This window comes from Nyctereutes procyonoides, unplaced genomic scaffold, assembly GCF_905146905.1.
Source record: "Nyctereutes procyonoides isolate TBG_1078 unplaced genomic scaffold, NYPRO_anot_genome, whole genome shotgun sequence".
NCBI classification, from domain to species: domain Eukaryota; kingdom Metazoa; phylum Chordata; class Mammalia; order Carnivora; family Canidae; genus Nyctereutes; species Nyctereutes procyonoides.
In genome coordinates this window covers 16,317,563-16,341,661 of record NW_026575033.1, presented here as the reverse complement: position 1 = coordinate 16,341,661, position 24,099 = coordinate 16,317,563, and the positions used below count along the sequence as shown (strand labels likewise).

At 40.8% G+C, this 24,099-nt stretch overlaps 1 protein-coding gene across 9 annotated transcripts in view; it reads left to right on the top strand.

Moving 5' to 3' along the window:
• The window catches only part of SMAD9 (SMAD family member 9), an 85,463-nt gene that overhangs the window by 54,017 nt on the left and 7,347 nt on the right, over positions 1 to 24,099 (top strand). For all 9 annotated transcript variants that reach the window (XM_055317472.1, XM_055317468.1, XM_055317464.1 and 6 more), the window contains 4 exons: positions 3,387 to 4,153; positions 10,132 to 10,395; positions 15,356 to 15,577; positions 22,814 to 23,070. In XM_055317472.1, the coding sequence (XP_055173447.1) occupies positions 3,742 to 4,153; positions 10,132 to 10,395; positions 15,356 to 15,577; positions 22,814 to 23,070 (1,155 nt within the window). In that variant the 5' untranslated portion in view covers positions 3,387 to 3,741. The remainder of the gene's footprint in view (positions 1 to 3,386; positions 4,154 to 10,131; positions 10,396 to 15,355; positions 15,578 to 22,813; positions 23,071 to 24,099) is intronic.

The following is a 24,099-nucleotide window of genomic DNA, read 5'->3' as shown; positions in this document are numbered from 1 at the left end:
GTAACTATAAGCAGTATTAACAACCCTCCCTTCTATTTGTAGAACAGTTTTTTAATAGCCTCCCTGGGAGTGCTCTCTTTTAATTATTATGGTGAGCCGGCGCAGTGGTGGTTTCAGGAGGTCGTGGTAAGTTTGAGCAGATAGTCTGTGGGCATCTAAATTATCTGACAGTGGAAAGCTGTTCTGAGCCAGGTTGACACTCCTGAACAAGCTTGCATGAGGTGGGGGGTAGGGTGGCTCCACTGTTGATGTCAGTGTGATGGCCAGCTGGAAATAAACAAGGGGCTCTTTGTTCTGTTAGTGACAAAAACTTTATATGAGTGAGAATGGAATAGCCTTAATGAGCTTTAAGTGGAACCATGGACAAAGAGGAACTGAAGCCTTAGTGTTAGTGAGAGTCCAAGTCTGATTCACTTTTACTTTTTCTGTAAAAAAATATATCAAACAGAGGAGCAAGTGTAGAGAATATTATTTGAACATCTGGGTACCCACCAGGCAGCTTTAATAAACCTTGACTTTTTGATATTTTCTGTCCTCTTTTTTCCCTACCCCAGAGGCTTTTATTACAAATTTGGTGTTAAATATCCTGAGATTCTAAATTTGAGTCTTTGGGGTCCTCCTCCATGCCAGGTCCTCTGTGTAATGCAACAGATGCTGGGTCTTGTATCAATAAAAGCATAGTTTTGGAGGCACCATGAGACTGTTACAAAGATTCAGAATGTGGCAGTGAGATCAGACTACCGAGCCAGGGTTCCTCAGACCTTATGTTCTTGACTAGTCGGTGTTGCCCCAAGGGATGAGGAGAGATAGTGGCCTAGAAAGTCACTCATCAAGGTGAACCTCGAACAGACATGGTTTGAAGGTCTCTGGTTTAAGGGTGGTGCTTTTCAAGCTTTCTTTTTTTTTTAAGCTTTCTTGATTGTAACACGCAACACCAAATTGCATTTCACTGTGCATTGCAAATTGCATGGTGACCCTCTGCATATGCACATGTACATCTACACACACAGAGCACATACTTCTGAATGAAGGTTTTAATGAAATAATGCTCTTTCTTTGTGTGCTGCACCACAATATAGTCTGTCTTGTTATTTTTACAAAACTATTTTGTTTGAATACATTGATTTCACATGCGTTAGTACATAGGAACCCATAGTTTAAAACAACAACAACGAACTCTGGTTTAGAGAACGTGTTACTATTTCATGGAGCAAATGTTTTTTTAAAGGGTATATTTGGCTTAACTCTGCTGAACATTTTATAAAAAGCTTTTGTCTATCCTTGACCTAAACAAATATTCATGTCACAATTTACTTATAGAAGTCCTATGTAAAACTAAGCAGAATTCAAAGCTCTTTGGGGGTCCAGGTTATTCTGCGTCATGTTCTCTTTAAAGCTTCTAATCCTCTTCATTGCTTTAAAGCAGCCTGTCTTGATTAAATAAACAGAACTTGAACACAGTAACTTAACTATAAATTCATGATCGTTAAGCCACAAAATCAACCTTTCCTTTTCAAAATAAAACTGAGTATAAGTCAAACTGCCAAGGGCAAAAAAACCCAGCTATCAAGCCCTCAAGTCTCCTTTCCATCAGTTTACCTCTCTCTGGGATGCTAAATAAAGTCTGTACAAAGAATAAAGTGATAAAAGTGTTGCTTTATATTTATTAAATTCATCAATTTCTGTGTAACCAGGCTGACATCCTTCTCATCGGGGGTGCCTAACAACTATCACGACAGCAGGGGGTTATGTAGCACCTTTATTGGGAGAAGTTTATATAATTGTACTCGGAAAGGTGCAACTTTCTCTCCAGAGAAGTAGAGGAGAAAATGATTTTTAATGCATACTATACAAGCACTTGTTGGAGATTTTGAGCTAGATTGATTCTAAAATACTAAAATGAGTTCACTTGCTCCACAATGTTACCAACAGACACTTTAAACGTTAATAAGGTAGCTGGTTTCTGAAATCTGGAAGAAGAAAAGAATTTTATTTAAGCCAACTCTTTCACAGAGGAGGAAGTTTGGTTCTACCTCAGGAAATTTAAATGGGACTGTTGAATAACTGGGAAAGAGTGTCTCCTTTGGATAATAGGGCAAAGAAGAAGTCCCCTGATTTTCAGGCAATAACAAATGTGACAGCAGTACCTTTTGGTGTACACGTTTATGTACCATGACTATGTGTAACTTTTCAAAAAACAGTTCTCAGACTTTCTGGTCTTATTACTCCTTTCTACTCATAAGAATTATTAAGAACTCCAAAGAACCTTCATTTATGTGGCTTATATCTATCAATCTTTGCCACATTGGGAATTAAGACTGAGAAACTTAAAAATATTTGTTGATTCATGGGGCACCTGGGTGGCTCAGTGGTTGAGCATCTATCTGCCTTTGGCTCAGATCATGATCCTAGGGTCCTGGGATCGAGTCCCCATATCGAGCTCCCCACAGGGAGCCTGCTTCTCCTTATGCCTGTATTTCTGCCCCTCTCTGTATCTCTCATGAATAAATAAATAATCTTTAAAAAATATATTTATTGACACATTAAAAGAGAATGATAAACCCATTATATGGTAACAAAAATTATTTTAAAATTACTGAAAAGACTATTATTGTTTTACGTCTCTGCAAACCTCCTTTAATGCCTGGTTAATAGAAGATACTTGGATTGTCATACCTGTTTTTGCATATAATCTGTTGTGATATATTTTTTTTAAGTTGAAACACATGAAGAAAATCTAGCACACACAGATATGTAGTTGGAAAAGACCTTGAGGCCCCCAATGGGAACTCTGGTCCTTTGAAAACCAGTGTACTATAAAATAGTTCAGAAGAATATACATGAGTTGTGAGATGATTAGTGTTCTTCTAATTTTTTCCCATTCCATTTATATGTTTTTCCAACAGTGAAGATGGATTACTTGCAAAAACTATAATTGAAAAAGGAAGAAGCATGAGCATGTTGAGGAAAGATTATAGGGCTCTCAAAATCCAGGCAGAGAAGTTTATAGTTGGAAAATTAAGGAGCCACTGAAATTTCTCAAATAGTAAAATGATTCATTAAAAATTGTATTTGGGAGTAAGTGGATTAGAATTAGAAGAGAAGAGCTACTTCAGAGGTTGTTGCAGTAATCTGGGGCATGGTGAGGTGGGCTAGGCCTCAGATATTGGTGGGAACAGAGAGGAAGTTTCAAAATCTGAAAGACATTTAAAGGTAGAATTACCAAGACTTGGGTAAGGGGCATAGCAGAGAAGGAAGAGCCAAAGACGACCAAGAGTTTTCAAGTCTGAACCATTTGAAGTCTTTTCTCCCTCATATCCAACCTTTCATTCTTTCTGAAAATTATCCTGATGAAGCTGATTAGAGTTTTGTCTTGTTGTTTTCAGAGTTGGCCAGCCCATTCTAGGGCCTCGGAGAAAGTTGACACAGTACCCAACCTGAATCGGTCAGTTACTTCCAGAAGAAAAGGAAGACCTGTGATATCCCTGGAGAGTTTGTACCTGTGACATCCCTGGAGAGTTTGTACCTGTGACATCCCTGGAGAGCTTGTACCTGTGACATCCCTGGAGAGTTTGTACCTGTGACATCCCTGGAGAGTTTGTACCTGTGACATCCCTAGAGAGCTTGTACCTATGACATCCCTGCAGAATTACTTGCCTTGTACCTCCTGCAGGCCCCGGTGCCCCTAAAGGGCTGTCTGTCCAGTTTGTGTTTGCCCTGGACGCCCACAGTGCACCTCTTATGCACTCCAGCACCCCCATCAGCTCCCTCTTCTCCTTCACCAGCCCAGCAGTGAAGAGACTGCTAGGCTGGAAGCAGGGAGATGAAGAGGAAAAGTGGGCAGAGAAGGCGGTAGACTCTTTAGTGAAGAAGTTAAAGAAAAAGAAAGGAGCCATGGATGAACTGGAGAGGGCCCTCAGCTGTCCCGGGCAGCCCAGTAAATGTGTGACAATTCCCCGGTCCCTGGACGGGCGGCTTCAGGTGTCCCACCGCAAGGGTTTGCCCCATGTCATTTACTGCCGAGTGTGGCGCTGGCCTGATCTCCAGTCTCACCATGAGCTGAAGCCACTGGAATGCTGTGAGTTCCCTTTTGGCTCCAAGCAGAAAGAGGTGTGCATTAACCCCTATCACTACCGGCGGGTGGAGACTCCAGGTGAGTTTTCTTCCCTGTATCATGGTTTATTTTAAAAGTTAAGGAGCTAAGTCCCAGTTGATGACTGAGGGAGCATCAGCAAGACAAAGACCCCTTCTGCTCACCACCACCAAAAGAAAAGGAAGAGACGAGGGTGCAGTTTTGAGGTAGTAATCCAAACTTTTGTAGTCAGAAAAATCTAGAAAGAAATTACTTTCGGTATACCTGGAAGTTTTGTGTGATTTTGAAAAAATGATGCTTTGATGTATTTTGGAGTTACTATTGTCATGGTCTTTCCAGTTCTTAGGATCTTTGAAGGTCTTAATATGGCCTTGAAATGATTAACTGTAAAAAAGGAGCATCCTCCTTCCCATCCCCTCTCCCTCACTGAAACCGAAGTAAGCTAAAGAAGGTTTTTGCTGTCATTTCCCAGGCTCAGGTACGGGAAGTATCTCATATCTGGGGCTGAACAGTGAAAGAACTGCTGGAAATCCTCCTAGGAATGAAAGCAACAGGGGTTAGGTGAGATTGGCAATCGTTCTTAAATTGGCTTTAAATATAAGAAAGTATGGTTCTGTAACTCTTTACAGGCCCGTGTGTGTGTGTGCGGACACACATTTCACCCCCTTTTTGAAGTCTGGTGTTTACTTTTGGCCTTCACACTGGCTGTAACGGTTTGAGGACATTTCTCTTTGGATTGAGTGTTCCCCACTCGCTAGCTACACGGATACAGTTCTAATAGGAGCATTGTCTCCCTATTTGGCCATCTGCCTCATTCCAGGAGACCAGAGGCTGGCACATGAGCTCTGGGAGATGGCCTGTGTCCATGAAGAGATGGCTCTGTCAAGCAGGCAGGCCATGGTGGGAGTCCAGCCGGCTGCCTGGCTCCGGGGTTCACTTAACCTAACAGCAGTACTGGAGAAGTCATTCCCAGCTGCCTGTGATCTTAGGGAGGTGACCTTTCAGGCTCCCAAATCTTGCTCTTGTAACACTGCCTGGGTATGGATGCTTCTCATGGTCACTTCATCCCAGGATTGAGTCCCTGTATTAGACTGTTGAGAAAGTCCTGGAAAGGTCTTGGGTTTGTTTTTTTTTTTCCCCAGCATGAAAGCAAAAATTTGTTGTGTATGTAGCAAGGCACAAAATTTGATAGGTGGGGAGCAAAGGGACATTAGTGGAATGATTTTTTTGTCAGCGGGATGATGCATTTTCACAAATTTTTTTGCAGACCATCTTACAGGACTATGTGAATGAAGTTCTGTGTCTTAAGTACATGCAAAGAGATGCCTCTTACAGGCCAAGCTAGGCAGTTGAAAGCAGGACAAATTGTCAATCCATTGGAACAGATAAAAGATGTGTTTTCACTAGATTGTATAGGTCTTAGCTTTCTTCCTTTCTTTCCTGCTTCTCTCTGGGCTCTCTCTGCATACTAAAAAAAAAGTCATTCAGGTCTGAGTTTATGACAATGACTTGACATCTTTTTGTTTCAAAAATTTGAATATTAAGCATTTACAATGTACCCCAGTGAAAAAAGTGTTCATTAAGAAATAATTTATCTCTTCCTGAGGAATGTACATTGCAAATATTTTGTTAATTGTCTCTGGTTTTCTTTATGAATACTAGAAAACCTAATTTTATTTTCTAATTTTTTAAAAGACTTATTTGAGAGAGAGAGCATGAGAACGAGTGGAGGAGGGGCACAGGAGAGAGGATCTCAAGCAGATTCTAGGCTGAGCGCAGAGCCCAACATGGGGCTTGATCTCATGACCCCGAGATCATGACCTGAGCTGAAAGCAAGAGTCAGACGCTTAACTGACTGCACCACCCAGGGGCCCCTAGAAAACATAATTTTAAAGGTTTATTTGGTATTTTAGTTTATATAAGGTTTTTTTTAGAAATGATAATGTGAATATTTTTACATATGGCCAATAGATTTCATATCATTATGTTTTATTGAGTTTCTGAAATGAAAGATGGGTGGAGATTGTATTAATTTTAAGGTAATAGGCTACCCCAGGATTTTTTATTCCTAACTTTGATTTTTTTGTCAGGAAAGGTAAATTTATATTTAACTTTCTGGCCATGTTTAAAGTAAATGTTTTGAAAACACTGAGGATGAGAATGTTAAGCAAGTTTACTGAGTTCCTAGTTTTCATAAAGCTTAAGTTTTGCATTTGAAATCTATTTTTCTGACATTCCTACCCCCATTTTAGGAACATTGAAGGCTGCACTCTGATTTTATTTTTACTCACACAACCACTTAAGTTATCTATTTAAGTTCTTTTCTAACTCTCTGTAGGACCAGTTTTCATTCTTAAATTTCCAGTCCTTCAAATATCAATACTTTTGTAATACAAATGATTACTAGCAATTGAAATTTTAAAAATACTTAACAAATGCAAGCCCAGTTTGTTGCTGTTGTTTTTACTTTAACAATATCTGCATTTCAACAGAATACAATTACTCTGTCAAATTGCTATTAAAGTTTCTAAACGTTTACTCTCAATTTCAATTTCTTCCTTGACTGGTACCCAGCAGCTGATAAAGTGTTACCAGTCCTGGAATCTCACTTTGAATGGCTTTGGCCTAGCTTCTATGCAAAAAGTGTTTTCACAGCATATGCTGATTTTACTCCAAGCAAATAGAGCTTATTTCAAAATGAAGTATAACTTCTTCTTTACATAAAATACCTATATTTCAAAACCACATGACTTTTGAAAGAGATACAAAAGCTTTTCAGCTCTAAGTTGCACCCCATATGGGCAGTAACTCCTGCTACTGTTCTCACCCATATAATACTTTGTTGTTAAGATAGTGTTGTATTTAGAAGGTGGCATAAAATCAAAACCAATGTCTGTAATCTCACTATGTTCTATTGGTAAGCAGTAATTTTGAACTAGAAATAGAATTTAGTAATTAGGGATAGCTATTGCTATGGGTCAAACGTTTTATGCCCTCTCCTCCAAATTTACTTGTGAAAACCTAATGTTTAAGGTGATGGTACTAGGAGGTGAAGGCTTTAGGAGGTGATTCAGTCATGAGGACAGACCCTTATGAATGGGGTTAGTGCCCTCCTAAAAGAGGCTGCAGAGAGATCCCTCATCCGTTTCCACCACATGAGGACATGAAAAATTGGAATCTGAAGCCTGAAAGGGGGCTTTCCCCAGAATCTGACCATGCTGCACCCCAATCTTGGACTTTCCAGCCCCTGGAACTGGGAGAAAGAAATTTCTATTGTTTATAAAGCACCCGCTCTATGGTATTTCTGTTAAACAGCCCAAATGGACTAGGACAGCTATGTTTTGAGTGGAAGTATTTAAAAATATGATCAGTGTAAATGTAAGGTAAACTAGCCAGTCAAGCTGAGTAATAACCAGGATGACACCATCGGTTTTCTGTACAAAAATCACTGCCTTTGGTTTTACATGGATGGTAAAAATACATTACCAAGACATTTGTTTCAAGGAAAGAAAACAAACCCTTTTTCTTTCTTTTGGTGTCTCAGATCTTCAGCCCATAAAGAAACAGAAGTCTGCACTCAGTGTGAGGCTTTATGTTTATTAATGTTAGGAATACATTGTAGGTATTTTACATTACAACTGAAATCACAGAGATTATTCCAATTCTTCATCACCCAGAAAAGAAAAATGAATGTTTATTTGAAACTTGTTAGCATTGTGATGAAGCATCATTGCAAAAGAAACCATATACCATTTACTCTGCTAGGCCTTCACTTTCAGACTATCCACAGAGAGAGTCATCCTTTTAATGCTGCATATTCATGGAACACATAAAAGGAAATTTAATGGCTTATCATCCAGCTCATTTTTGCATGATGATGTTGAGTGTTCTGTAATGTCATTCATTACACGTGTATATGCACATACTGGCTTTTAAAGGGGGAAGAAGGGACACCTGGGTGGCTCAGTGGTTGAGCGTCTGCCTTCAGCTCAGGTCATGACCCTGGGGTCCTGGGATTGAGTCCCATAAATAAATAAATAAAATATTCTTAAAAATAAAGGGTGAAGAAATAATTTGTTTCTTTGCCCTCAACTGTGGTAGTTTAGTTTAAAACTTTTCATTTAAATGTTTGGATGTTTTCTACCTTAAGAAAGGTAGAAAATAAAGAAGAACAGAACAAAAAACTGTTGCTTATTAAGAGAGACATGAAGGTGGTAGACTTTGTGATTGATGTTACTGTTATTTTATTACTGTTTTTGTCTGTTTATTCCAAAACGTTTACTTTTTTTTTTAAAAGATTCTATTTATTTATTCATGAGAGACAGAGAGAGAGAGACAGGCAGAGACACAGGCAGAGGGAGCAGCAGGCTCCATGCAGGGAGCCTGATGCGGGACTCAATTCCGGGTCTCCAGGATCACACCCTGGGCATGAAGGCAGGTGCTAAACCACTGAGCCACCCAGGGATCCCCAGCATTTACTTTTTATGAAAGTTTTCATCAATACTTGCGTGTGGTAACACATCAGTAGTATAATTAAGAACAGCCTCTTTTAATCATTCTTGGTTAGTTCCTTTCCTTGTTCCCTCCATTATTACTAAAAATTATGGAAATAACTCTAAGTAATACACTTACATACCTAGACAATGTTTATACATTAATTGCTAAAAATTTTGGAGATAACCCTACATATAATATGCCTTACATATCTGTTTCCAGACTTTGCACCTTTAGATAATTTTACTAATAAAAAAGATGAGAATTTAGCTAATTTATATTAACTTCTTTCTTCTTTTTAAATCTCTGATAACTATATTTTAGTTTACAGTTTATGTTATTTTTTGGCTCTTGTTGGTTTCTATTGTGGGAGCTGGGGGTAAGAATTATTTTCCCTTAGAAGAGCTTTGCAATTGCCTTTGACTACCTCCTCTCTCTGTTTTCCCTGCTCCTCTTTCTAGAATACATTGGTCACAGGTTATACCATAACAACATTTATTGAGTATCTTCTTTCTGCCAGGCACTGTGACACTTTAGAAGTCAATAGGAACTAGGAATGGCTGGATAACACTTGCCCTTGAGAATTGCATCCATTGTTGACTTTTTGTATAGAATTATGATTTAAAAAAAAAAAAACACTACATAGTGTAGGCTTTATTTATGTTTTCTTTTTCTTTTTTTTTTTAAGATTATTTATTTATTCATGAGAGATGCAGAGAGAGGAGGGGCAGAGACACAGCAGAGGGAGAAGCAGGCTCCATGCAGGGAGCCCGATGCGGGACTTGATCCTGGGACTCCAGGATCATGCCCTGAGCCAAAGGCAGGCGTCAAACCACTGAGCCACCCAGGGACCCCCTATTTATGTTTTTTTATTACTGCTTATCTTTTACTTATTTTTTATTACTCTGTTTTTCTTTTACTTAACATTTTTAGGTACCTTTAAATCTTTCTGGTAAAGACAAATTTGTTTGTTTGTTTGTTTGTTTGTTTGTTTGTTTTGAACTCTAGCAGCACTACTGAGCCCAAAATCTAGGTTGGCCGTCTGAATAATTCAACATGGTCTGTAAAAGAAAAATATTTTGGGCATCACTTAGAAACCGATTTTGCCTTTATAAAAAATACAAACCGCTTTATTGGCAGAATCAAAGGAAGACACAATTAGGTCTGCAGAAAGCCAGATAATAGGGCAGCTCTGGTCATTTCTGTGGTAAGATTGAATAGGCAGTCTCTTTAGAGTGCTGACAGTGGAATGGTTCTCCTCTAAACTTTTCTCTTCGATACCCTGTTTAATATGCAGTTTGCAAAAAGAGTGTTTAAATGTTAAACATTGGTGTTTAGCTCGCTTCCCAAAATCACTTTCTGGGAAACGATGGGACCTTAATTGACAATTTTACAATAAGCACAAAGAATGGTGGATGGGTAGTTCCCAGAAATCAGGGTTTTATTATCAAAAAATGGACAGACACAAATAGCAAGCGTCTGCCAGATTTTGTGCCAACGAGCCAATGTTCAGTTCTAATCCACTGGTTCCTTTCTCATCCTAGTGCTGCCGCCTGTACTCGTGCCAAGACACAGTGAATATAACCCCCAGCTCAGCCTGCTAGCCAAGTTCCGCAGCACCTCCCTCCACAGTGAGCCTCTCATGCCGCACAACGCCACCTATCCCGACTCTTTCCAGCAGCCTCCGTGCAGTGCGTTCCCTCCCTCGCCAGGGCCCGGGCACGTGTTCTCACAGTCCCCATGCACTGCTGTCTACCCTCACTCCCCAGGAAGCCCCTCCGAGCCAGAGAGCCCTTATCAACACTCAGGTCAGTAAAAGCTCACTGTCTGTCTCCGTGGCATATGACCCATCTCAAATATTTATGGTGGAACCATAATAATTACAATCCCTGTTACTAGCATTCACGTGGAACTTTACAGTTTATATGGCAAGGTCCTGTGGGCTTTTGGACCCTGCCACCTCTAAGATCGGGGCCATCTGGGAACAGTTTTTCTGGAGGTACAACATATCTTTGATGTGGTTTCTGGTTCTAATCCTCTGGAAGAAACTAAATGGATTTGAACATCTCTGGGAATTTCCAGGAATTTTTTTTTTTTAAGATAGCAGAAATAAGATTATAAAATGCTTCTTTTAACCCCAAGCAGGAAGACTTGGCCTAAGGGCGAGCAACGTGAGGGGTCCAGGGGTCTGTACTTGGCCTTTTCTTTGGCTGTCTCTTTCAGTAAAAACAGGGAGTCCCTGCCTCCAAAAGAAGTATGCATAGCTTCACTGGGGCAGGAGCAGGCCTCACCTAGTCATTGCATTCTCCTTTTGCGTTGTGTGAAGCCAGCACAGCATCTTGAAGACAGAGCTATTCAGTAAACGTGTGCTGAATGAGAAAGCCTATGGGAGGAATATCCTGTGCAAAAGGGAGATTAAGGACATCGTCGTAATTGCACGGGCTGCCATGCTTATAAAGTAGGTCTAAGTTAGATGATGAAGAAGAGATTTATATGCACCTCGTGAGTGTGAAATAAATTATATCCTGAGTGACAATTTCTTGAAGGCATGCATAAACCCATTTGGTGCTAGACATTATAATCTGCTTCATTCATGTGTTCATATATTCTTTTATTTAACAGATATTTATGGAACTTTTATCACATTCAAGTACTGCCTTAGGCAGCTGAAAGGAGGCTTAAAAGATTAGTAAAAGTTGCCCCTGTCCTCACAGACCTTATAAAATGTGGGAAGATAGGAGTTGCCCCTTCCTTTCTAATTTATTCAGGTCTTCCTTTTGCTGCCTCAGCAATAACAGCTCCTGTTTCCATACACATCTGCTATTGCATTTATCACACTACATGATATTATTCCTCATTATGTATTTCCCCCATTCAACTGCCAGTCATCTTTTATTTGTGTAGTGCAGACCCTAAAACACAGTAGTTAGTTATTAGGTGATTGCAGAGTAAATGAATCACCACACGGGCATTTGGAACGCAGGGTTATAGATACAGATTCGATTGAGTCCATAAGTAATGATTGAACCCTGATGAAGCACCAGGCAGTGTGCTACTGCTAGGGGTACAGTGATGATTCATTCTGACAATAGCCTCTGACCCTCAAGAGGTAATAACTGTTGAGAACAATCATGCAAAAAAGCAACGAGGCTGTCACAGTCCGGGCAAGTAATGATAAGGAGTGAACTAAGGAAGGGATGTGCAGATGGGCAAAGAAGACAAAGAATTTGAGGAAGTATACTCAATATCTTATGCAGAAGCTGGTTCATTTTCATTGAGGGAATGGCTCTTTTAATTTCAAAGAAAATTAATTCTTTTCTGAATGATTAACAGCAAAATGCAACCTGAGTAACAGACCCATAGATAGGTGAGACTAATAGGAGATTTTGAAATTAACTGGTTCAGCCCCTTAATTTTTTTTACCAGCTTTATTGAGATATAATTGACAAATCATACAGTTCACACAGTGAAAGTGTGCAATGTAGTGATTTTTCATATGTTGACCTTTTAAAGTTGTGGGAAGATAGGTAAAATTTACCATTTTGACCATGTTTAAGTGTACAATCCAGTGGCATTAAGCATATTCACAGTTCTGTGCAACCATCCCCACCATCTATTTCCAAAATTTTTTCATCCTAACCAGAACTCTACCCATTAGGCAGTAGCTCCTGATTCTTTCCCTCCCGCTTGTTCCAGCCCTGATAACCTCCAATCCACTTATGGTCTCTATGAATTAGTTTATTCTAGGTACCTCAAAGAAGTGGAATCATAATATATGTCCTTTTGTGTCTGGCTTATTTCAGTTAGGATAGTGTTTTCATAGTTCAACTATGTGGAAGCCCGTGTCAGTTACTTCAATTTTGTGACTGAACAATATTCCACTGTATGGGTATACCACATTTAAAAACAATCCATTCATTGGTTGATGGATATTTGGGTTTTTTCCCTCCACCGTTTGGCTAATGTGGATAATTCTGCTATAAACACTGGCTTGCAAGCATCTACTTGAGTCCCTGCTTTCAGCTCCTTTGGGCATATGCCTAGGAGTAGATATGGTGTTATGGTTCAACCCCTGAATTTTATAGATTGACTTACTCAAGGACCTGCAGAAAAGCGACCTTGCTTTATAACTTTTCCACCAAGGTCATAATTTATTTTCTCAGGAGGAAATGCCTTATCCATGGTTGTACAAAGTGGTGTGCATTAGAATTGACAGCAGTGCCTGTTAAATGTATGTGACTACATCTAACCACTGATCTCCAGGCTCACACTCTCTGAGGGGTGGGACCAGGAATCTGCATCTTTAACAAGTTTCACTGGTGACTTTTATGCACACTTAAGTGTGGGAACTACTTGAATGGATAAAATTCAATTCAACAAAGTTATACCAATTCAACTTTCCATGCCACTGAACTCCATCCACCACTAACGTTAACAAGACTATTCTGAACTGACATTTAGGAACGGATACAAGAGGAATCAGCTATTCTGAGACTCTCACTCAAGAGTTTTTCCTCTGCTGTGGGAGTTTTTATTGTGTTGTGAATTGCTTTCTGATAAGATATTATCTACAGAATGCACAGCATGTGCCTAACCATGATCACTGTCCAATTACAGGAACTGAGATTTGGGGAGAGGAGCCCTTCGTATACCTTGGGCACAAGGTTATAATCAAGGCATTTTGGGGGCATATTTAGAACATCTCAGAGACAGAGCATCTCTGTGGCCATTGTACAATCCATAGCAATAGAGGAATCAAAAAATTAAGCTGACTTCAAAGAAGATTTAGCTTTCTGTTTTGAAAGCCAGACAACAGACGCCTGTGCTGTTGAGAAAGCTAGAATAGCTCCTCGATTTGAAAATCTTATCATGCAGGTCATTGGAACTTAGATAACTCATAAGTCAGAGGGAAAAACTAATCAACCATTGAGTGAGGATGTCAGGACAACCAGTTTCTTCTGTGTGACACTCACAAAGTCACTGCAGAATAGCCTTATTACATTACAGGCCTCTCTTGAACAATAACACTATCCACCCAACCCAGCAGTTTCACAGCAAGAAAAGTTGAATCTGACTCTCTTTGTGTAGTTTATCAGTTTGACATGCCTCTGTTTTACTGCTTTCTTTTAGTTGACACACCACCCCTACCTTAACATGCCACAGGAGCCCCAGGGACCCAGAATGGCCAGCCAGTAGATGCCACAACTGATAGTCATTTAGTGCTGTCAGTGCCTAAAAGAGGTAAATTTGTAGATGAACAGCTAGCTCAGTGTAGCAGCTTTTGAAGTGCATCTCCCATTACCCCAAACAAAACATATTAAAAAAATAAAACAAAAGGTAGCCAGCCTGCTATTTCACATGTGTTTGAAGGGGCACATAGCATGGCTTTGCATTTTAACTTTGGCATTCCTCAGCACCATAGAGTGAATGTTTATCATCCTGGTTACTAGAATAAGTTATTTTTTAATTTCAGCCTCAATGTTTAGATACTTGTAGTTCTTGATGTCTAGTACAGAAATAGGTATTTAAGTTAGAAATTTTGTCCAGTTGTGTTTATACTATAGTTTTGTGGTGCTGTCTTTGATTTACCTTAGAGGGGTGCTCTTAGAAATATATGTAAATATATAAGTAGGGTTTCTACAGAATTTTACCTGTTTCTTTAAATAGGCTAAATAAATAAATACTGCTCAGTTTTAACGTTCACATACACCGCAAGGCGATCTTATGTAAATGTAGATTTTGATTCCTTGGATCTAGGGTGGGATCCAAGAATCTGCATTCCTCACAAGCTTCCAGGTGATGCAGGGGCTACCCTTCCAGGAACCACATTGAATAGAGAGGGTCTAACGGAACTTATGATTTAAAGTCTGCCAGGGTGAAGTCTTTTATAAGTAAAGTTCCTTTTGTAAATCAAATGATAACCCTCTAATTTATGTTTCACAAGTTTCTGTTTTAGTGCACATAGGAACACACTCTAGATATAAGAATTACTAGGATATTCAAAGAAAAGAGAGTTAATATAATCAATAAAAAGAGAAAGAGTGTGCATGGCAAAGAAAGAATTCTGAACTTTGGTTGGTAACTGGCAACTTACTTTAGCTTTGAAAAATCGAGGTGAAAATTAGGATTTCCATTAGGAAATGGAAATCCATTAGGATTTCCTAATGGCAGATACAGCTGTCTTGAAAAATGTTTTATGCCACATACATACTCCATATGTATAGAGTGGAGAATGGGAGTCTACATAGAAGTTTTTCCCTTTGTTTAATAATTTAAAGTCCTACCCAGTGCTTTTGATTTGGCTTTTATCATACATAAACTTTTACTTTTCATCCTTAGTTTGTTAGAAAATGGTACATACTCTTGTCACAGGGATTCCTGTTTGGTACAGTGACGGTAATATGCCATCTTTCACATGTAGAGAGGAAGATGACCTTCCTTGGAGCTGTCTCCTTTAGGGGTGATGGAATCTATGCTGATCTGTTCATATCATTGTTTGTCAGACCCCCTCAATACTAAGTATGATCACAAATGCTCTAAGCATGGCAGAGTCACAGCACCGTGGCCTCTATGCCTCATGTGTATGCCACAAGTGTGTTAACCAGATGAGCTAACTGCACATAGCTTCCATCAAGTGACAGGTTTGAAAAGATCACAGAGAGTATCCTTGTCTGGTTAACAGCATTAATATAAGCATCCAGGTGGGATCGTGAGATGGGAAGCCCCGCATGATGGTACTGATGTGCTATTTGGCTCTCTTTCTTTCAGACTTTCGACCAGTTTGCTATGAGGAACCTCAGCACTGGTGCTCGGTTGCCTACTATGAACTGAACAACCGAGTTGGGGAGACGTTCCAGGCATCCTCCCGAAGCGTGCTTATAGATGGATTCACAGACCCTTCAAATAACAGGAACAGATTCTGCCTTGGACTTCTTTCTAACGTAAACAGAAACTCAACAATAGAAAACACCAGGAGACACATAGGAAAGGGTAAAAACAAATACATAATTCCTTTCTATATTCTTCTGAACTAAAACATGGGGAGAGAAACCAGCCACATATTGGCTGCATAACCTAGAAGGATGGTCACAGACTGGCAGAGAGCATATAGGCTTTCAGGGTCTTGGTCTTCCTGCTTCTGGGGTCAGCATAGCGTCTTCTGGAGGGTGGCGTAGGATGAGTATTATGAAAACAAACCATATGATAAATATGAAAGCAGGATGAAATTATTAAATAGAAGTATCATGAATGACTTTCAAATTGCCTTAAAGATGCTAAATAAGAGTAGTATCAGGTAAAGTGACCTTTGGAGACATAGAAGCTGGGTAGTGAAAATCATGACTTATTTCTGAATGGAAACCTCTGATAGTAATTTGCTTCTCCTGTGGTCAGGCATTATTAGGAAGCCAGATGGGCATAAGCCTCACTGAGGTCTGGCCAATGAAGCTTTGAGTCCTGTCTCATCGGTGTGACCAACAGTAATAAATCCCAGCTGAGTGTGAGGCCTCATTGTTGATCTTTAAATCATTTTCTTTATATTAGGGTAATTGGTAGTGTCTGATACCTGGTTGTCCACTCTTATGTCAGATGACTGTGGAATCATCGGTGTACAGAACCTTTAGAGTCATTTTATCTTTTCTCTCCCCATCCAGCCCTTCGACCACCTCAGGAAGATAGCTGCAAATCTTTTCTTTCTTTTTTTTTTTTAAGATTTTATTTATTCATGAGAGAGACAGAGAAAGGCAGAGACATAGGCAGAGGGAGAAGCAGACTCCCTGCGGGGAGCCCAATGTGGGACTCGATCCCAGTACCCCAGTATCACGACCTGAGCTGACGGCAGATGCTCAACCACTGAGCCACTCAGGTGCCCCTGCAAACCTTTTATTTCAAATTTCCAGGGGAGATTCATTGTTGCACTTGGTGATACATTCTAATATTTTTCCTAAAATACCTCTTAAATGTCTCCTTTGGTAGGAGACCTACCAGCCATTGATAGGAACAGGTTGAGTGTGTTCATTGGTGTTGACTCTACTGGTGATATTTCTGTTTATTTTTATCCTATATTTTTCCATAGTGGCTTTGAAGTAGCTTACAGGAAACCTTTGCAGTGAAATGATAAATGAGAAATAGAAAATCAGAAATTGAGGGTTGGGGGGATCAGGGAAGGAGAATACAACTGAAGGTCAGCTTTGTGGTTGTGATAAAAATTTTGCTCTCCACATTGTTCTGCTCTTGGACTTCTGCTGATGCCACTTGATCCAAAGATGGAATTCAAATATGAAAAGTGTTGAATCTTCTGCAGGTAGCTTGTTGAAAGTGCTGCTGCTGAGGACATGGGGAGTGGAGGTTCTGCATTACTGGCCGAGAGCTAATCCCCAAGTTAAGAAACCATAGGAACAAGGGCTAGGATTGACGGCCCTTCGTGAAAACCCTGAGGTCCACCTAAGTGTACACTGGATGGAAGGGCACTCCACCCCCATGTGGTCCCCAAGGCAAAGTCACAGTTTTCTCAGAAAGCTGTTTTGGAAGTGCTTTAATTTGGAAAAAAAAAAATTTAGGGGAGCCATACCATAAAGCATGGCAAAAAAAAAAAAAAAAAAAGTTGGCTTAGAATATTTTTTTAAAGATTTTATTTATTTGACACAGAGAAAAAGAGAGAGAGAATATGTGCACAAGTAGGGGGAGTGGCAGAGGGAGAGGGAGAAGCAGACTCCCCGCTAAGCAGGGAGCCTAATGTGGGGCTCGATCCCAGGACCCCGGGGATCATGACCCAAACTAAAGGCAGACATTTAGCCCACTGAACTACCCAGGCGCCTGGCTTAGAATATTTTTTTTAATTTTTTATTTGTGATAAATAATTAGAGAGAGAGAGAGAGGCAGAGACACAGGCAGAGGGAGAAGCAGGCTCCATGCACCGGGAGCCCGACATGGGACTCGATCCCAAGTCTCCAGGATCGCGCCCTGGGCCAAAGGCAGGCGCTAAACCGCTGCGCCACCCAGGGATCCCCGATCGGCTTAGAATATTTTTTTTTTTTTTTATAAATTAATTTTTATTGGTGTTCAATTTACCAACATACAGAATAACACCCAGTGCTCATCCCGTCAAGTGTCCCCCTCCGTGCCCGTCACCCATTCACCCCCACCCCCCGCCCTCCTCCCCTTCCACCACCCCTAGTTCATTTCCCAGAGTTAGAAGTCTTTATGTTCTGTGTCCCTTTCTGATATCTCCCACACATTTCTTCTCCCTTCCCTTATATTCCCCTTCACTATTATTCATATTCCCCAAATAAGTGAGAACATACACTGTTTGTCCTTCTCCGATTGACTTACTTCACTCAGCATAATACCCTCCAGTTCCATCCACGTTGAAGCAAATGGTGGGTATTTGTTGTTTCTAATGGCTGAGTAATATTCCATTGTATACATAAGCGCAGGAGAGTGCACCGAGCTCCCTAAAGGCTTAGAATATTTTTAAAGGAAGACCTATCAGTCTTTTATGAGATCAAGGGACTGACCTTGGATCATTTGGTTCTGAGCAGCATGGCTTCCTGGAACACCTACCTGAATAAGTTTGCAGCAAAATGCCCTCCTAGCTTAGTGAATAAGTTAACTTGTTCTTGGAGTCAATTAATTGAGACACTTAGAAGCCTGTCTGGTATACTATAAGAACAGCAGGGGAGCCAGAGTGAGTAGAATAAAATGAGTAAGGGAATGGGAAAGTCTAGAAGAGAAGACAGGACCAGATCATGGGAGTTTACAGATCTGAATGCTCCATTTAAAAGGATCCCCTGGCTATTACAATAAAATTAAATTGTTAGTAGGGGAAGGGTGAAAGGTTTAAAACACACCCATGAAAGAGAAGACTGAGGGGCACCTGGGTGGCTCAGTGGTTGAGCGTCTGCCTTTGGCTCAGGTCATGATCCTAGGGTCCTGGGATTGAGTCCCCAATCGGTCTCCCTGCGAGGAGCCTGCTTCTCCCTCTGCCTGTGTTTCGGCCTCTCTTTCTGTATCTTTCATGAATCAATAAATTAAAAATCTTAAAAAAAAAAAAAAAGAAAGAAGACTGAAAGGTATATATAACATGTCAGCTTTGATTATTTCTGGGCTGTGCACTGTGACTGAGTTTAAGTCTCTGAATTTTCTTTTTTTTTTAAGATTTTTATTTATTTATTCATAGAGACAGAGAGAGAGAGAGGCAGAGACACAGGCAGAGGGAGAAGCAGGCATCATACAGAGAGCCCGACGTGGGACTCAATCCAGGGTCTCCAGGATCACGCCCCGGGCTGCAGGCAGCGCTAAACCACTGCGCCACCGGGGCTGCCCTTCTCTGTATTTTCTAAATTCTCTCTAGTGGGCTTTCTTGCTCATGTGAGGGTGGGAGGGTCTGTAAGGGCAGGCCGGGATTGCTGTAGCTGTGCTGAGAGAGAAGTATCACGGTGCAGCCCGGCCCAGCAGAGCAGCTGAGCGTGAGGACTGAGGCAGGCTGTTGAGTGTAGTCAATTGGGTCCAAACCTGTTTGTTCATCATATTGTCTAAACAGACTTAAAGTTTTCAGATTCAGATTTGGAGGACTGACCTTGCCACCAGCCCAGAGATGGCTTTGTGTGAATGAATTAGGAGTCCCTTTCTCTAGAGAAGTTACTGCCATCTTCTGGAGAAGCTTCATAACGATGATAGAAATCTTGGAAGGCCGAAGTACATGCAGTGCACAGCTGCAGGCATCATCCTGTGGAGGCCCTGTCCTCTGAACCAAAGCCCTGACATGGATCTGGAAGTCAGTGCTTTTACATTGTTGCTTTTTTGATCACGCATTAAAACATTTTTTAAAAAGATTATTTATTCATGAGAGAAACACAGAGAGAGGCAGAGACACAGGCAGAGGGAGAAGCAGGCTCTATGCAGGGAGCCCGACGTGGGACTCGATCTCAGGTCTCCAGGATCACACCCTGGGCTGAAGGCGGCACTAAACTGCTGAGCCACCTGGGCTACCCAAAACATTTTTTAATTTGGAAAATTTTAGCCATATACAGAAGTAGACAGAATCACGTAATGAATATTCATATCACCAACTCCAGCTTCAGTGATGATTCATGTTCTGTGCATTCTTTTTCCTCTGTGCCTCCACAAGATTTTTTTCATGAGTGTTTTAAAGTAAATCTTAGACTTCATATCCTTTCTTCATAGATTTAAGTATTTATATAGCTATGTAAGGAATTTCTAAAAGTACCGTTATTATACCCAGAAACACACTTTCTTAAAGCTCTTGATGATTCCAATTATTCAGCCAGGTTTTTAAAATGGTGTGCAGAAGACAGAGCACTAAAGGCAGGGGGAATGAAGAGGCATTAGAGTCTCTGAGCAGGACAGTCTCTGAGCAGGACAGTTTTTTTTTTTTTTTTAAGATTTTTAATTTATTGATTCATGAAAGATACAAGAGCCAAGATTGCTTGCTGTGCTGGTATTTGCCCATCCCTCCCAGTCAGCAGGGGACCCACGTGCATTCCTAACACTCTTGGACTCCGACTTTCTCTTTTCCCTGTTAGGGTCCAGAGCCACAGAACTGGCTCTCCAAACTAAGCAACCCACATTCTTCCCAGTGTTTCCTGTCATTTCTCTGTCTTTCAAGTCTATAGGAGAGGACCAAAGGGGACCATGCTTGCTTCCTTACTTAGCAGATCCAAATCAAACCCATGGTGTCTCTGGTCCTAAGTAACCACGACACAGGACTCCACACTCCCTCATCCCATAAAACGTGAGCAGCATTCACCACCAATGGGAAGGCCGGATATAGAGGGATGCAGCCCAAGAGATATGAGAAGGGCTTGCCTGAGGACACACTGCCCCGGTCCTCTCTGGCATCTCAGGAAGCACTTTCTTTGGACATCCTTATTGCTCATTGTTCTCTATGGAGATTTTGAATCTAAAATACAAGTCCTTTAAAGCCACTGTTTTTGGCCTATCAAGTGGATGTAAATTAAATCATTTACCTATTTGCCTTCTTTAGATGCCAAAGCCCAGTCTCCTTCACCCTGGGGTCCAATTCCACCCTCGCCTTGCTGTTCTGAGCCAACTCAGGCCTCTGGGTGCTCATCCTGTTCGCTCTGCCCTCTCTCTTTGCTCAGAACATCAAACTACTGCTGCCAGCCCCTGCTCTTCTTTGCTTTCCTTACACTGCCAACTGTGCTGTGGTTGTGGATAACACTTCAACAGGATTGAAAATCATCCTCGAAGTAAAGACCAGAGTCAGATAACAAAAATCCTATCCATTCTCCTTAGTAGGTTCTAGGAGGTTTATAAATTTGAAAGTCATTCAGTTCAAATACATACTGAACCCTTGGCAATCTCATTCTCTGGCTCCCTTCCTGGCTCACCCTCTTTTGAAAAACCACAACCACCGCAGGGGCAGGCCTTCCCTGACTGCTCGCAGAGCCTGGCAAAGAAGGTCTGCTTGTGTTTGCCCCTGCCTCCCCCCCACCACGTCCCTGCAGCCAGGTGACTACAGCCCAGCCCAAGAGGACCATCATCATGCCTACTCACAGCCGGGGCCCTGGGTGCCAGACCCCAGGCCGTTCAGGGAGAGTGAGAAGGACACGAGAAAAAAGAGCAATCTGAAAGCTGAGGAAAAAAAGAGGAGGGAGGCCCGTCCAGAGTAGGTGGTGAAAGGGGAACCTGGGACTGAGCATCACATGCTGGGCTTTTAGCTTTGTGACTCCTGAGCGGTTTCTTCAGCCATGTGGCTGGAATACGGAGTGCTGAAAACCATTCGTTTCTTAACTTGTGTTAAGGCAGAGGAGATGGGAAAAGGAAACAATATGCTGGGAGGCAGTCAGAGCTATTGCCTAGTCGCTACAAGTGCCCCTTGGAACCTGATGGAGGCACTGAGCAGCTGGCCAGCTCTGGTTTCCTACATGCACAGTTCTGCAGGACTCCTTGGATGTCTGTAAATTCTGTTATTGAAAAATGAGTATTTGCAGTTTGAGGAGATCCAAAATACATCACTCGAAGTGTATCCTGGATTATTTCTGTGAACCCCCTGTGACCACATGGTGATTGTATTTACAGTCACGTTCACACATGATGCTGGAGAATTTTGTTTCTGCTGAAAGATTAACTGTGGAGTTTTCCTCTACTAAGGAAAACTGTGCTGGTATTTAATATTCACAAGGCTAGAACTACTGAAAATTGTGCTGGTATTTAATATTTACTAGGCTAGAATTTCTTCATTTTATCTAATCCCAGTCCCTTCCCATAGTGCATATTAGGTCTTAAACCCAGACACTTGGAGGAAGAGAATCAACTCAGATTTAATCTGGAATGAAAATTAGTGTGGGCAGCACTAATCTCAGGATGGTGTTTTGCTTTTTAAGTCCCAGAGTGTGAGATAAAGTAGCATAAGCTACATTTTGATTGTGAGTTTTTACAGCTAAAAAGGTGGCAAGAATTTTGTTGTTCCTAAGTAAAATACATACTGTTATCTATCATAGTAGGGGGCAAGTTTTTAAATGGAATTGATCTCTTTAAGGTATTTGTTAAGAGGAATGGATTCATAATTGTTAAAATAAAATGTAAACTGCATTTATTGTTACCTCTGAAGCAGGTTTAGTGTATGCACTCCAGTGACATTTCCATGATACTATTGGTGCCCAATTTTTATTTTTTTATTGATACACGTGCTTGAAGGACTCTGTGATGTTTTCTGAATTGTGTATTTACTTTGCATCTAATATTATGAGAGCCTGTTTTTTTTAAGATTTTATTTATTTATTTATTCATGAGAGACACACAGAGAGAGAGGCAGAGACACAGGCAGAGGGAGAAGCTGGCTCCCCTGGGGAGCCTGATGCGGAACTCGATCCCAGGACCCTGGGATTACGACCTGAGCCAAAGGCAAATGCTCACACTGAGCCGCCCAGGCCCTCCAAGAGCCTACTTTCAGAGTGAAAAAACAGGAATTTAAGAGTGATGGAAGGAGTGGCACACAAGAGCCTCGGCAACCATTGTAAACATGGGTTACAGTTCACTTTTAAATGGACTCATGGGAGAAAACTCAACAGACTATAATTAGAACAAGTTGGCATGTAGATCACTTCTTACCATGATTGGTGATATTAAAATTAACTTCCCAGTAATCAGTCACACACCTTGAGGTCGCAATAACAAGGGAATGGTGTTAACCTAAAACTAAATACGGTGCTGGTGCTTGAGGATCCTGTTTGTACCTCGTAGGTGTGCATTTGTACTACGTTGGGGGAGAGGTGTACGCCGAGTGTGTGAGTGACAGCAGCATCTTTGTGCAGAGCCGGAACTGCAACTATCAGCATGGCTTCCACCCAGCCACTGTGTGCAAGATCCCCAGTGGCTGCAGTCTGAAGATCTTCAACAACCAGCTCTTCGCACAGCTGCTCGCTCAGTCAGTTCACCACGGATTCGAAGTCGTGTATGAGTTAACCAAGATGTGCACTATCCGCATGAGCTTTGTTAAGGTAAGGAGTGCTTGCTTTCAGATATTAAGACAAAGTGAAAAAAAACAAAATAAGACGAACCAAAAAGCATTCTTTGGGTGATGTGGCAGCTATACAGCCAGTACAAGTAGGCAACAGGGTGTTTTTCTTATTGTTGTTTTGGGATTTTCCTTTGGAACTCTAGTTGGTTTTGGGAAGAGCTCCTCCATGAGGGTCAACTCTCTTGTTTAGCAGTTACAAGAACACTCTTAAACATTTCACTTTTGAAGAAATAACCAGTAAAGGTAGTAATCTGATTTTTTTATGCAGAAGATAAAGTGACAATGATAATTTTATAGGATTTCATGCCACAGAGGCTTTTTTTTTTAATCTCTCACATTGCTAAGAGCACTGTTGTCTCTCAATAAATGTGGCTAAATTTATCTGAATTAAAACATTGCCCTTACTCTTAGCAAGCATACAGGCTGACAGAGGAGATAATATTTATAAATAAGCTACAAAATAGACAGTAGTGGCTCTAATACAATGTAGTGTACATTAAGTGCTGTTATGAGGCACAAATTGGGATAGAAATATTAGGGTGAGTGTGATTAACTCTGAGAGACTTAGTAGATGTTCTCTTTATGAATATTTGTTGAATTTCTCAAATTAGATCTTACTAACATTGATCTGAAGGCTTTGGAGAACTGAGGAAGTTAGTGGGAAAGACAACCAACTGGATTTGCATGCTAAAATCTTTGGCTGTTTCATCTCTTGCAAAGCACTTGCAGATAATTCTAATATTTGAATATCTGAGTTTATTTATCAAACTATCTGGTTACATGTGACAGTTTTCACATTGTCGCATATCCATCCAAGAAGTCAGTATGGCTTGTTCTGGGTTGTTTTCAATGTAAGATTTATTAATCCTTTGAAATTACCATGAAAAATAATTGTCCTATTTTTCTATACTCTTATTTTTTTCTTAAAGATTTTATTTATTTATTCATGAGAGACACACAGAGAGAGAGAAGCAGAGACACAGGTAGAGGAAGAAGCAGGCTTCGTGCA